This window comes from Salmo salar, chromosome 27 (assembly GCF_965601325.2).
Source record: "Salmo salar chromosome 27, fSalSal1, whole genome shotgun sequence".
Lineage (NCBI taxonomy): Eukaryota > Metazoa > Chordata > Actinopteri > Salmoniformes > Salmonidae > Salmo > Salmo salar.
Window position 1 is genome coordinate 10,695,001 of NC_138317.1, and position 11,665 is coordinate 10,706,665.

The window sequence follows — 11,665 nt, forward strand, 5'->3', positions numbered from 1 at the left end:
GACTAGGTGATGCTGGGAGAGACCATTTTGAGTGACAGGTTTAGAGCTTGAAGCTTGGGAGGAAAGCGGCCAAAGTAAGTACATTTTTAAACCTTGTTTTAAAATCAAAACGCAACGGTAGCTTTACTTACAAACGCATCTCAGTTAATGGGAAGGTAAAAGGGTTTCTTTCATTTTACACACATGAAACAATGATTTCTGGGAAATGTGTTTATATGATCGCAAAATTGGGGTAATCAAGTTCATAGTAGCGGATGCAGGAGTATTTTCGAGATGCAGCTACAGTGTAACAGGGAGCATCACATACATTGTTGCAATTACATGACATATTAACCGTGTTGCTATTGCAGGTAGAGATGACATTGTAACTATGTTGTTGTTAATAACATTTTGGCACGCGTCCCATGTGTGCCGTCATTCCTTTGCGCCGGAAAGGTACAAACATCAAAAGGAGGCGTTGTCCTCCACACAATTTTATGCAAAATATCAACAACCTAATTGAATGTACTGTAATATCGTCGTGCAAAGGGAATTGTTGCACACTGCGACGCACTGAAGTCGAGAGAGAAACAAAGGTGGCAATACACCGACGTCCACGGTGAGCAATGGATTTGCAGCATACGATGGGCACGGGTAGCTAACTAGTCACAGTAGCTAGCTTGTGTGCTAGCACTGGCTGCAGCTAGGTACTGTAGCTAGCTAGCAAACTACTGTAATGGCTAGCAGCACTCAACTTGCTCCTAATTATAGTGCAACAAGTGAGCTGTGTAACATGTTCATAGCTAGCTAGCTAATAATGATTTACCTTGCAAGCGACTAATAATGTATTTATTACTAGCTATTGAATTTATGTTGCATGACAGTCAAATGTTTGCAAGCACAGCCAGGAGAAGGGTGAAAGGAGGCGTGACATTCTTGATTGATGGATACAATTTCGTGTCAACATGTAAATACAGATGTTAGTTATCCAGGCATGACAGATATATTCCACATCTCCACAAAGCTGCAGTGTGAATAATCCTTTACCTTCCACCAGTGACTGATAGCCATGTCTTTTGACATTGTTTTCTAGTCGGCATTTGATTGAACGCTTCTCTTCTTTTCCTCAGTGATGGAGACAGATGGGGACCAAAACCAGGGCTCTACCAATGGAACCACTCCATCAGGGGTGAGCTCCCGCCCCTCTCAAATGAACTCCATGTCCCTGTACGAGAGACAGGCTGTGCAGGTCAGTAACTGTGGGTGGGTGTGCATGCATATGAATGGGGATATTATGTATAGCCTAATGCCTTTTTCTGACATGGCAATCCCAAGTTGTCCTCAGTGTCACACAGGATCATCTGTAATCCTGCCTGTAGTGTAGTTATCTCATTATCACTGTAAGCGCTCGTATATCAACCTGTAGGCTATTGACAGTGCAATGGCATTACTCCCTCTCCCTGTTTTCTATCTTGTGCAACTGAAGGCCCTTCAGGCACTGCAGAGGCAGCCCAACGCGGCGCAGTACTTCCAGCAGCTGATGCTGCAGCAACAGATCAACAATGCCCAGCTACAAAACCTGGCTGCAGTACAACAGGTAAAGAAGCATCTTTATGAACCACCCCTACTAATAATGCATGCTCAGAATAGGGGACATGGGTGCTGTTTTGACATGGTCAGGTTGCGAATGTTTAGGCTATAGGATGACAGTACACTATGTTGAAACGTCATCATGAGGTTTGCTACATAGTCCGTTTTTACTGCTCTAAACTTGACCAGGATAGAGCTTCTGTCCATGCAGTATGGCAGTGGCTTTTGACATTAGTCCCTGTTGTCCCTGTTCTAGGCCACCCTTGCTGCCAGTCGTCAGTCCAGCCCTCCCGCCAACAGCACCTCTCAGACCACAAGCACAACAGTCACATCTGTACGTTTACACATCTATGAGAACTAGTAGGCGTGCTACCCAAAATCACTGATAAGAATACAGCTTCAAAGAGGCCACTCCAGTAATATTTACTTAAAACCACAATTTGCTGTTTGAGCATGTTAATGACATTCTATATATTTGAAATCACTGGCACCTGCATTGTTTGATTGTCTCCAAACTAGTCAATACAGTTAGCTTTGATTGTTCTCAAGTCCACTTTTTTTCCTTTCCTCTTCAGATGAATGTAACCACTTCTGGGGGAGGGGCCGTAACCAGCACCCGCGCTATAGGCCCAGGCTCCTCCGCGACATCCACTATAAGCCAATCAGTGCTGCTGGGCGGAAACGCGGCAGGACAGGGACAGATGTATCTGAGAGTGAGAACCCATGCACTGTTGCCTGATTCACACTATAAGGCCGACCCGAACAAAACTTTGCTGGCTTAGTTCCAATTCCATAATGGTGGATGTATAACCAGGTCAGCACAGTACAGCTTAGGGCTGTGACGGTCACGAAATCTAGTCAGCCGGGGATTGTCAAGCAAATAACTGTCGATCTCACAGTAATTAAAGCCAGCATCTCCTGGCTTCCACACACAGCCTACAAGCCACTGAGGCAGACCTTTGGAACATCTACACTTTAAAAAGTCTAATAAATCCATGTAATATAGCCTACACCTTCACAATAAATCCATTATTTATTTTAGACTGGTCTAAAGAAACATGATATGAAGAAAATGTAGTCTATTTCAGAAGAACAGAATAGCAAACTCTAGGGCCTCCCTAGTGGCGCAGCGGTCTAAGGTACTGCAGTGCTTGAGGTGTCACTACAGATCCGGGTTCAATCCCGTGATGCATTACTTTCGCCTCTCCCGAGTCCGTACGGGAGTTGCGGCGATGGAACAAGACTGTAACTACCAATTGGATATCACAAAATTGGGGGTAAAAAGTTTTTTTTACATTTCGAGAATAGCATTCTCTGAGTTGTTCTTATGTTAGGCCCTGATCTGGCTATGGCTGTGGGCTACACTAGTTCATTTAGCAGACAAGATTTGCTTAGAATTCCATGGCATTATTTTATAGTCTGAAGTATACAATTGAACAAAGCTGAATAAAATAGAAAGGATATTTTTGCCAAAGGATTTGAGGGAGTGCGCACATGCGACTATTCTTTGTTGAGCGGTTAACATAGATATAGGTATGCTTAATTTAGAGTTATTAATGTATCTTTAATTGTTCTACCAACTAAATGTTTTGATGTGACTAATGATGATTTGAAAAAAGTCACTTGAAAGGCATGAGCTCTGCTTTGTTTTTTGCGCAGACTGCACACACTTCGTCAGTCTCTCATTCACAATTTGAGAAACACTTGATAATGCCTCGAATTTCCGGCAGGATCCCCTTTGTGTGGCCATAATGCACCCTAAAAAATCCATGCCTTTTGCACCCCTTCTCACTGAGTGCTGCCTGCTCCGAAGCACTTTTCACTCACACCACTCTCCATCATGTGATCTGGTCTTTCTCACAGGCTACAAGTGAAGACAGACACATCGGGGTGCGTATTGAAGATATTGGAAGAACTGTCCACATTTACTTTTTGTCAGCCAACAAGTTGAGTAGGCCTAACAAACAGAAAAGTACTAGCTTATATCAATCTACTGTCCCCATAGTACAAAAGTTGACCTATTCTGTGCGAGAAAGAAATATTCCAAACATAGTCTGGGACAGTTGTGGGATGTGATAGATGCCAAATTAATTAACTGCTAGCATCAAAAAAACGTTTTATGCAATTTGGCTGACGCAACAGATCAGAACATTTAACTTAAAATGTTGATCAACTATTTGGCTATTTCTTCACATTATAAGCGCAGCAATGCGCACACAGCAGTAGGCTATAAGCGTGAATGTTCCATTAGTGGGAAAACACCATTATCAAAAGTGCTTTTATTATAAAGGTGCATTTTTATGGTTATCTTCCCCAAACTTGAAACTCGAAACTCACGCGCTGCTTATGTATGCCAGTTAAGCTCTATTTGGCCACGTTAGTTGTGATACAAACCTTATCAAAACATATAGGCCTATGGGCTACATGAGGTGTGGACTATGATTCGAAGAGAAAAAAAAGGCATTGTTTCTTGCCTTAAGATGGGCATCAAGTGATAATATATAATTCACAAGTGATAAGCTAATATTGTCACCCATAAGACTATTCTTTAATCTTGTCTTTACATATACTAAATAATATATGTGTGAAATCCGTTTTGATTTAGAATGGACCATTATCATGCACATGTCTCGAAACAGGGGCAGGGGAAAAAATACATGTCATCTCTGCACTTAAATAGCGAATGGAGGACACTCATCCCAGCCAGGTAGGCTATACTCCTGTTGTAAAGATAAGCAATGTGCTTAATATTTGCTTAATATTAGGAAAGTTGAGAAATAAATATAGTAGGCCTAGCCTATGGAAAGCTGATGGGATCCTCCTCTTTTTAATAGAGGCCATCACTTTGTTTTCTCGCGCAATTGCATAGCCTATAGAAGTGTTGCGCAACATGAGCTCATGGGCCCTCATTAAGTGTTTCATTAGATTTTCGATGACATTTGCATTGATGTCAGAATGATTAGAGGGACAATAGAGTGCTGAGTACCAGGCAGTTAGCAAGTGTGGTAGGCTACTAATAACTAGCAGTAGCATCAGAGCTTGGAGAAGCCTAATTAGTGACTAAACGGTCACGTGGAATTTGACTGCCTTCATGACTGGTAACCGCTGGTGTGGTGGTAATACGGTCACCACAACAGCCCTAGTACAGCTTAGCTTGGTTTGGTTTGGGCTTGGCTCAAGAGTGTGAGTATAGTGTAGTATCAGCTTTTGTCATTTGCTTCTATGAAAGGACTCTTTGATTGACAGTCTCTTTTGTTATACTGTAGGTGAACCGGTCTCTGAGGTCTCCCCTCTCCTCCCAGCTCATCTTTATGCCTGGCAGCACAGCAACCACTGCCATGGCAACAGTCACCCAGCAGCCACAGACTCAGCAGCAGCAACAACGGGAAGATACACCTACTTCCTCCAGCAACCAATCAGACAATGACCAGGTATGGATCAACTTTGTATTCGTGACTGAGAACATTGGAGTGAGTCCTGCTTTAGTGATGTAATCTAGAAGAGCTCGTTCCCAGTCCTGTTGGTGCTGTCTTGCCTGTTCCTGTGGCCATTACAGCACAAACAGATCTGGGACCAGGCAAAATCTTGAATATTTGTGCGTTCAAACTACAGTATTGGGCTCTGAAATTGGTGAAACTCTTGCTTGTTCTTCTCTTGCATCCCTCTCTCTGGCCTCTTCTTTCCATCAATCATTATACACTCATCTCCCCCTTTCTTTCTGGGCCAGGTACAGAACCTGGCTCTGCGATGTGTCGGCAGTCCCAAGGGGGTCGGGGTCAAGACTGAAACCCCAGAGAGGGGTGAAACAGGTGGGGAGTGAAATCGCAGCATACCTAGCCTTACATACTTAGCATACTTCCTTACCTGTTAGTTATTAATTTCCTTCCTCATTCTTTCCCAGCGACCTACTCCCTTATCCAGTCATCTCACCAGCAGTTCAACCAGTCCACTCCACAGTCTACCACTAAACCAACCCAACTGCAACAGTCCCACATCAAGATCCCCACCTACATCCAGAGCTCCAACACCAACCTGTCCTCTCTCAACCTCAAGACGGGCAACCACCACTCCAACGCCTCCTCCTCACCCTCCACCTCACAGCTCCTCCTCTCCGGACCCAACTTTGGCCGGGGCGGGGCTATCACCACGGTAACCTCCGCCGCCACGGCGACGCACATTCTGGTGCCCACCTCCAATGCGCCCACCCAGTCCCACAGTTACCAGGTGGCTGCTGCCACCATCAAGCCCAATGTTAGTGCTCAAACGCTGGTGGTTCAGCCTCTGCAGAAAAGCACTGTTAACGACAAAGGAGGCCACGGGAACGGTCCCGTTCCAATCCAGCCGAAAACTCAACAGGGTCTCCGTGTGCCCCTGCAACTGCCATCCCGCAACCCGCCTCCCATCCTCCCTGCACCCCCCGCCAACAATCAGACTAGTGCCGCCCAGCCCCCGCCGCACATCCCAGTCCAGATAGTAGGAGCCAGGCAGAGCTCCATAGGAAGCCCCCAGGCTTTGGCCTTGGTCCAGGCCCGGAACACCTGCTCCCAGGATGGAGCTACTCTTCTGAGTAGTTCCAGCAGAGCCAGCATTCTCACCATGGTGGCTTCCATCACTTCCAGAGAGGGAGGGGTGATAAACCGACGGACGGATTTAAAGAGCCTTCAATCAGCCCAGGAAGCCCTCCCATTGGCCCACATCTCTCACGTGCACGCGCAAGCCAATCAGAATCAGAGCCCTGGGCTGAAGCCAAATCCAAATTGCACCTTGGCCAGCAGCATCTCCTCTCAGTCCCAGACAGCCATCTCTCCTCCCACCCTCTCCCATTCCTCCCACACTTTACCCCTGCCTTTGGTTGAGGCGAGCAGCACCGTAGTGGCTGCCAATGGAGAGTCTATGTGTTCTCAGCCTCCCCAGGTGAGTTATTCATTACTAATAGCACTGATAACACTACAATTTACTGATGTTTCTAAATGACGTAGTGGTTGTCGATCCCATTTGTGAAGTAATGACATTCCTCTCAGGGTAAGTCGATGAAGAGGAAATCCGAGTCAGTCGCAGCCAATGACGAAGATGGTCCCCCTCCTCCCCACCTTCTTCCAATGAGTGAACACTCCCCTGCCCTCTCCTCCTCCGCCATGGAAGCAGGTAAGGAATCAGCTAATAAATGGGCCCACTTGTCTTCAATACTTTGCCTTTCTCATTCCTCTCGTTTACGACCACTGAAAGGAGGAAAGGATAAGAGTGCAAGGAGACAATTTTCCACCTTGGCCCAGCCACCAAGCTGACAAATCCCCTTGGATCAATACCTATGCATGATTCCAAAAACCTCACGTTTGCACAGATTTAGCCACTGTGGCCAGGCAGACTTGTTTAAAATTGTTCAAAAATAAATGAAAAAATCCTTTCTCTCCCCCCACCCTTCTTTTCTCAAGGCCCTGGTCCACTTTCTCCCTCCCCCTCTCCCTCTCTTTCCCCTGCTCTCTCGATGTCCCGTATGGGGGGTGGCCAGGGGGAGAGAGCCCCCCCTCAACAGGCTGTGGTCAAACCCCACGTCCTCACCCACCTCATAGAGGGCTTCGTCATCCAGGAGGGAGCTGAACCTTTCCCTGTACATACAGTATTCACCTTGGGATTTGTAGTTTTTTGGAGAAGTTGTAGCTCTCATATACAACATTCATTCATACCCTTTGGGGATATATACCACCTGATATAAATAATGACATGTACTGTAGATGTACTGACATGTACTGTACAATAACGACATGCACGGTAGACAATATTCTCAATTCCCTGTAATCAGTATTGTTGAACACAACACATTTTGTTCCTGTATTTTGATTGACAGGTGAGTGGGCCAGTGAAGGAGCCAGCTGGCGAAGATTTGGCCATGGACAATCTAGACACTAGTCAGCCTGAGACTGTGAATACACCTACAGGTTCGGCTCAGACCACAGTCCCAGGTCACGTTTCCATCAAAGCCTCTGGTTTGACCACAAACTGCAATTGGTATCGTTCTTTAAACCTTTTCCTGTTCTCTTCCCAGTGCTGAAGTGTGAGTACTGCAAAAGCTTCGCCCCGGCCAGACAGTTTAGAGGGACCAAGCGCTTCTGCTCCTTGACCTGTTCCAAGAGGTACAGTCATAGTACAAATTCACTGCAGTATGCTGTATGTCTACTATATATCATTATAAGTCTACTATATGTCAGTATACACTGAGTTTACAAAACATTAGGAACACCTTCCTAATATTGAGTTGCTCCCCCTTTTGCTCTCAGAACAGCCTCAGTTCGCCGGGGCATGGACTCCACAAGGTGTCGAAAGTTTTCCACTGGAATGCTGACCCATGTTGACTCTGCTTCCCACAGTTGTGTCTAGTTGGCTGGATGTCCTTTGGGTGGTGGACCATTTTTAATACACGCTGGAAACTGTTGAGCGTGAAAGCAGCGTTGTAGTTCTTGACACACTCAAACCGGTGCGCCTGGCACCTACTACCATACCCTGTTCAAAGGCACTTCAATATTTTGTCTTGCCCATTCACCCTCTGAATGGCACACATACACAATCCATGTCTCAATTGTCTAAATGGTTAAAAATCCTTGCACCTATCTCCTCCCCTTAATCTACACTGATTTGAAGTGACATCAATAAGGGATCATAGCTTTCACCTGCATTCACCTGGTCAGTCTATGTCATGGAAAGAGCAGGTGTCTTTAATGTTTTGTACACTCAGTGTATGCCTACTACATTCCTCCATGTTGCTCCAGGTATAATGTGAGCTGCAGCCAGCACTTCCGCCTGCGACAGGGGGGTCACCTCTCCCACTCTGACGAGGACGGGGTCCTGAGGAGGAGGGTTCCCCACAGGACCAGCTCCGAAATCGCCAGTGCCAAAATAGCCGGGAGACCCTTACCAGTCAAGGTAATGGTCAGTTGATCATTGATAGTTGTACACTTGTTTGTGAACTGACATGGATGACTGAAGAGACTTCTGTCACGTGTATCACTGTCTGTCCAAACTAAAAAGGGTGGAAAGTATGGCGCTCTCTAGATGGGTTTAATTCACTAACCCTAATTTAAACGTTTACCTTTCAATCCTCAAATAGCCTCAAAATCTGCTTGACGGTAATGCCATATTTGTCGTGTTCAAGCGTGGCCATGTTGTGACTACCCTGTTGCACACGTACCTCTCACACAGTCCTGGTTCATTGTCTACAGTGCCGCTCCGAGTCCAGCCGATCGGAGGACGTCTCCAGCTGCGGGGAGGAAGAGGACGACCCCATGTCCCTCTCCCCGGCCTCCTCTTCTTCCTGCCACCAGCCTCCGCCCACACTCCGATTGGAGGGCTCGGAGGTGCCCCACTTCCTGCCCGTCAGCCCCGCCCAGTGGAGTGTGGAGGAAGTGTCTCAGTTCATATCATCACTGCAAGGTTGGTACCACAGAGATGAGCTCTATATTGTACTTCAGTTACTATAGAAATCATTGGTTGATACCATCAGCTTAGAAGGACATGCGTTGTCATGCAACAACACCCAAATGCTACTCTGTGTTTCTGTTGCTTTTGAAATCTAGAATTACCGTTATCTTACATGTTTTTTTTTGTTGTGCTTTTTTAAATCCCTCTATTATTCTATGGTGTTGAGGTAGCAGGCCATTGCTATTAGATTTTCACCATTGTAAATGCTATTCATGTTATTGTCTTGCTTACCGTCTCCCCTTCCCTCTCTCTCTTTCCTGCCCTCTCTTACTCCCAACCTCCCTTTTTCTCTCCCTCTCTCCTCTCCTCCTTTTCTCCTCTCCCAGGCTGTGAGGAGCTGGCGGACCATTTCCTGTCACAGGAGATTGACGGACAGGCCCTGCTGCTACTCCGAGAGGAGCATCTCATGTCCACCATGAACATCAAGCTCGGGCCCGCCCTCAAGATCTGTGCCCACATCAACAACCTGAGAGACTGAGAGGAAGAATGAACGGAGGAAAGGAGAGGTACTCCCAAGAGAAAAAGAAGAGATGGAGAGAGAAAGGTGACAATATGGCTGTTGAAATGCATTTGAACCGTATTAAGTGGGGTCCCTGTTGATTTTACTATGTTTTGTCACAAACAGAATGAAAAGCGGAAAAATGAGCCTTCTATCCACAAAACGTGGACCTTAAATGTGGAGTATTATGTTATATTATGTGAGTGAGTGAGAAAACCCTTTATATGTGTGTAATATTTGCCTATATATTTAAATATACCTTTGTTGGCTGGACTGCCTTTGTTTACGCTGTAGAAAATCATTGTGGAAATTGTGGCCTTTAAGTAGTTTCGACGATCGAAAAATAGTACTAGAACGGAGTCGTCCGTAAAAAAAAAAACGTGTTTCATATCATTCCTTATTTTTACGAGTCGTTAGGAATGGTAAGGTCATGTAAAGCAATGGACCATTGCCTTTGCCAACCATTACTGGGGAGTAGCAAATATATTGGCCTAAGAAAACTTGATAAATAGAGGGAGACATTTTCTGTCCGCTGAAATGAGCAAGTAACTCACAATTGGTGCACAGAATTTATATTAAAAACACATCCTTTTTAAAATGTTTGTGAAGTGGCAGCAATAATCTATGTGGATCTAAAGTACAGGGATACCTGATCCAAGTGATACCATCCCATAGGCTACTGCAGTTTTCCAAACATGTTTCAGATTATATGCCCTCATGCCTATTTGAAATGTTTGTTTTTTAACCTCAACGGGATCGGTGTCCCTTAACCAGGACGGTTGTTGCTCAATATGCGATAATGTGACTAGAAAACATTGTATACAATAGCCAACTTTCCGGGACATAGACATGTCTTATATGGGCAGAAAGCTTCAATTCTTGTTAATCTAACTGCAGTGTCCAATTTACAGTAGCTATTAAAGGAACAAAATACCATGCTATTTTTTGAGGATAGTGCACAACAACAAAACACTTTTATCACAGCAACTGGTTTGATACATTCACCTCTGAAGGTAAATAATGTACTTACATTCAGTAATCTTGCTCTGATTTGTCATCCTGAGGGTCCCAGAGATAACATGTAGTTTTGTTTGAAGAAATCAATTTTTATATTCAAATGTAGGAACTGGTTTCTACAGTTTGACCCCACTGCTGTCTCTAGCACCACACCCACCCCGCCCGGCCATCTAGATGTGTGAAGCTTAGGGTCTTGATCCGTGATCCATCATGTATGACATTCCTGGGAGTGTGTAAACTAAATGTTTTATTACCATAGCATTTTTGTATGTCCTCTATAGTTATGTACTTGAAAATGTATAAATTGACCAATTCGGCACATTGGGAAAACTCCTGGCAGACTTGATGCAAAATATTGTGTAGCGAGGTAATTCTTCACCGAACACGTCTGAAACTTTGCATACACACTGTTGCTATCTTGTGGACAAAATCTAAATTACACCTAGGATCTTATCTTAATGTATGGCCTTTCTCTTGCATTTCAAAGATGAAGGAACCAAACAAAAAAATGAAAACGCATGTTTTTAGATTTGTATTATCTTTTACCAGATCTAATGTGTTATATTCTCCTACATTAATTACACATTTCCACAAACTTCAGTGTTTCCTTTCAAATGGTATCAAGAATATGCATATCCTTGCTTCAGGTCCTGAGCTACAGGCAGTTAGATTTGGGTATGTCATTTTAGGCGAAAATGTAAAAGAAAGTTCAGATCCTTAATCTTAAGTAAGGTCTTTGCAGATTTACACACAGGAAGAGCTATTTACAGTAGTGGACAGAAAAAAGTCACCAAGGTCGTGCTCATTAGGCATCAAACGGAAGAAAACTGACTGAAACAGAGAGGGACTACCTGGATTTATCCAATAAGAATCAGTCATTTTCATGCTGCGTGCCCTAATGAACATGACCCTGGGTTGTGGTCTTCCTCATAGCTTTCCTCATAACTTGCACCTATCCAAGGCTCTTGTTACAGTAGCAATGACTGTGGCTATTATGAATCATCTTATGATTAGGTGCTCTGTTAATTGTGTGTTTACATTTTAAGCTTGGAGAAGGCTAGGTCAATATCACGCAACACAAAAATAAAACGACTACTAGGACAACAC

At 44.6% G+C, this 11,665-nt stretch overlaps 1 protein-coding gene across 5 annotated transcripts in view; it reads left to right on the plus strand.

Annotated features, from left to right (window-relative positions):
* Positions 1-11,664, plus strand: part of LOC106588438 (polyhomeotic-like protein 1) — an 11,671-nt gene extending 7 nt beyond the window's left edge. The window contains exons 1-15 of one of the 5 annotated variants that reach the window (XM_014177442.3): positions 1-74; positions 1,110-1,228; positions 1,466-1,576; positions 1,826-1,903; positions 2,145-2,282; positions 4,836-5,000; positions 5,297-5,378; positions 5,471-6,483; positions 6,591-6,714; positions 7,002-7,177; positions 7,415-7,529; positions 7,613-7,700; positions 8,334-8,487; positions 8,784-8,994; positions 9,369-11,664. The exon at positions 1-74 is cut by the window's left edge and continues 7 nt beyond it. In XM_014177442.3, coding sequence (XP_014032917.1) covers position 74; positions 1,110-1,228; positions 1,466-1,576; positions 1,826-1,903; positions 2,145-2,282; positions 4,836-5,000; positions 5,297-5,378; positions 5,471-6,483; positions 6,591-6,714; positions 7,002-7,177; positions 7,415-7,529; positions 7,613-7,700; positions 8,334-8,487; positions 8,784-8,994; positions 9,369-9,520 — 2,727 coding nt within the window. In that variant the 5' untranslated portion in view covers positions 1-73 and the 3' untranslated portion in view covers positions 9,521-11,664. Of the gene's footprint in view, positions 75-404; positions 599-1,109; positions 1,229-1,465; positions 1,577-1,825; positions 1,904-2,144; positions 2,283-4,208; positions 4,277-4,835; positions 5,001-5,296; positions 5,379-5,470; positions 6,484-6,590; positions 6,715-7,001; positions 7,178-7,414; positions 7,530-7,612; positions 7,701-8,333; positions 8,488-8,783; positions 8,995-9,368 lie in introns of those variants that run through there. The other 4 variants (XM_045709848.2, XM_045709847.2, XM_045709849.2 and 1 more) reach the window with 4 other exon arrangements.
* The last annotated feature ends 1 nt before the right edge of the window (position 11,665 follows it).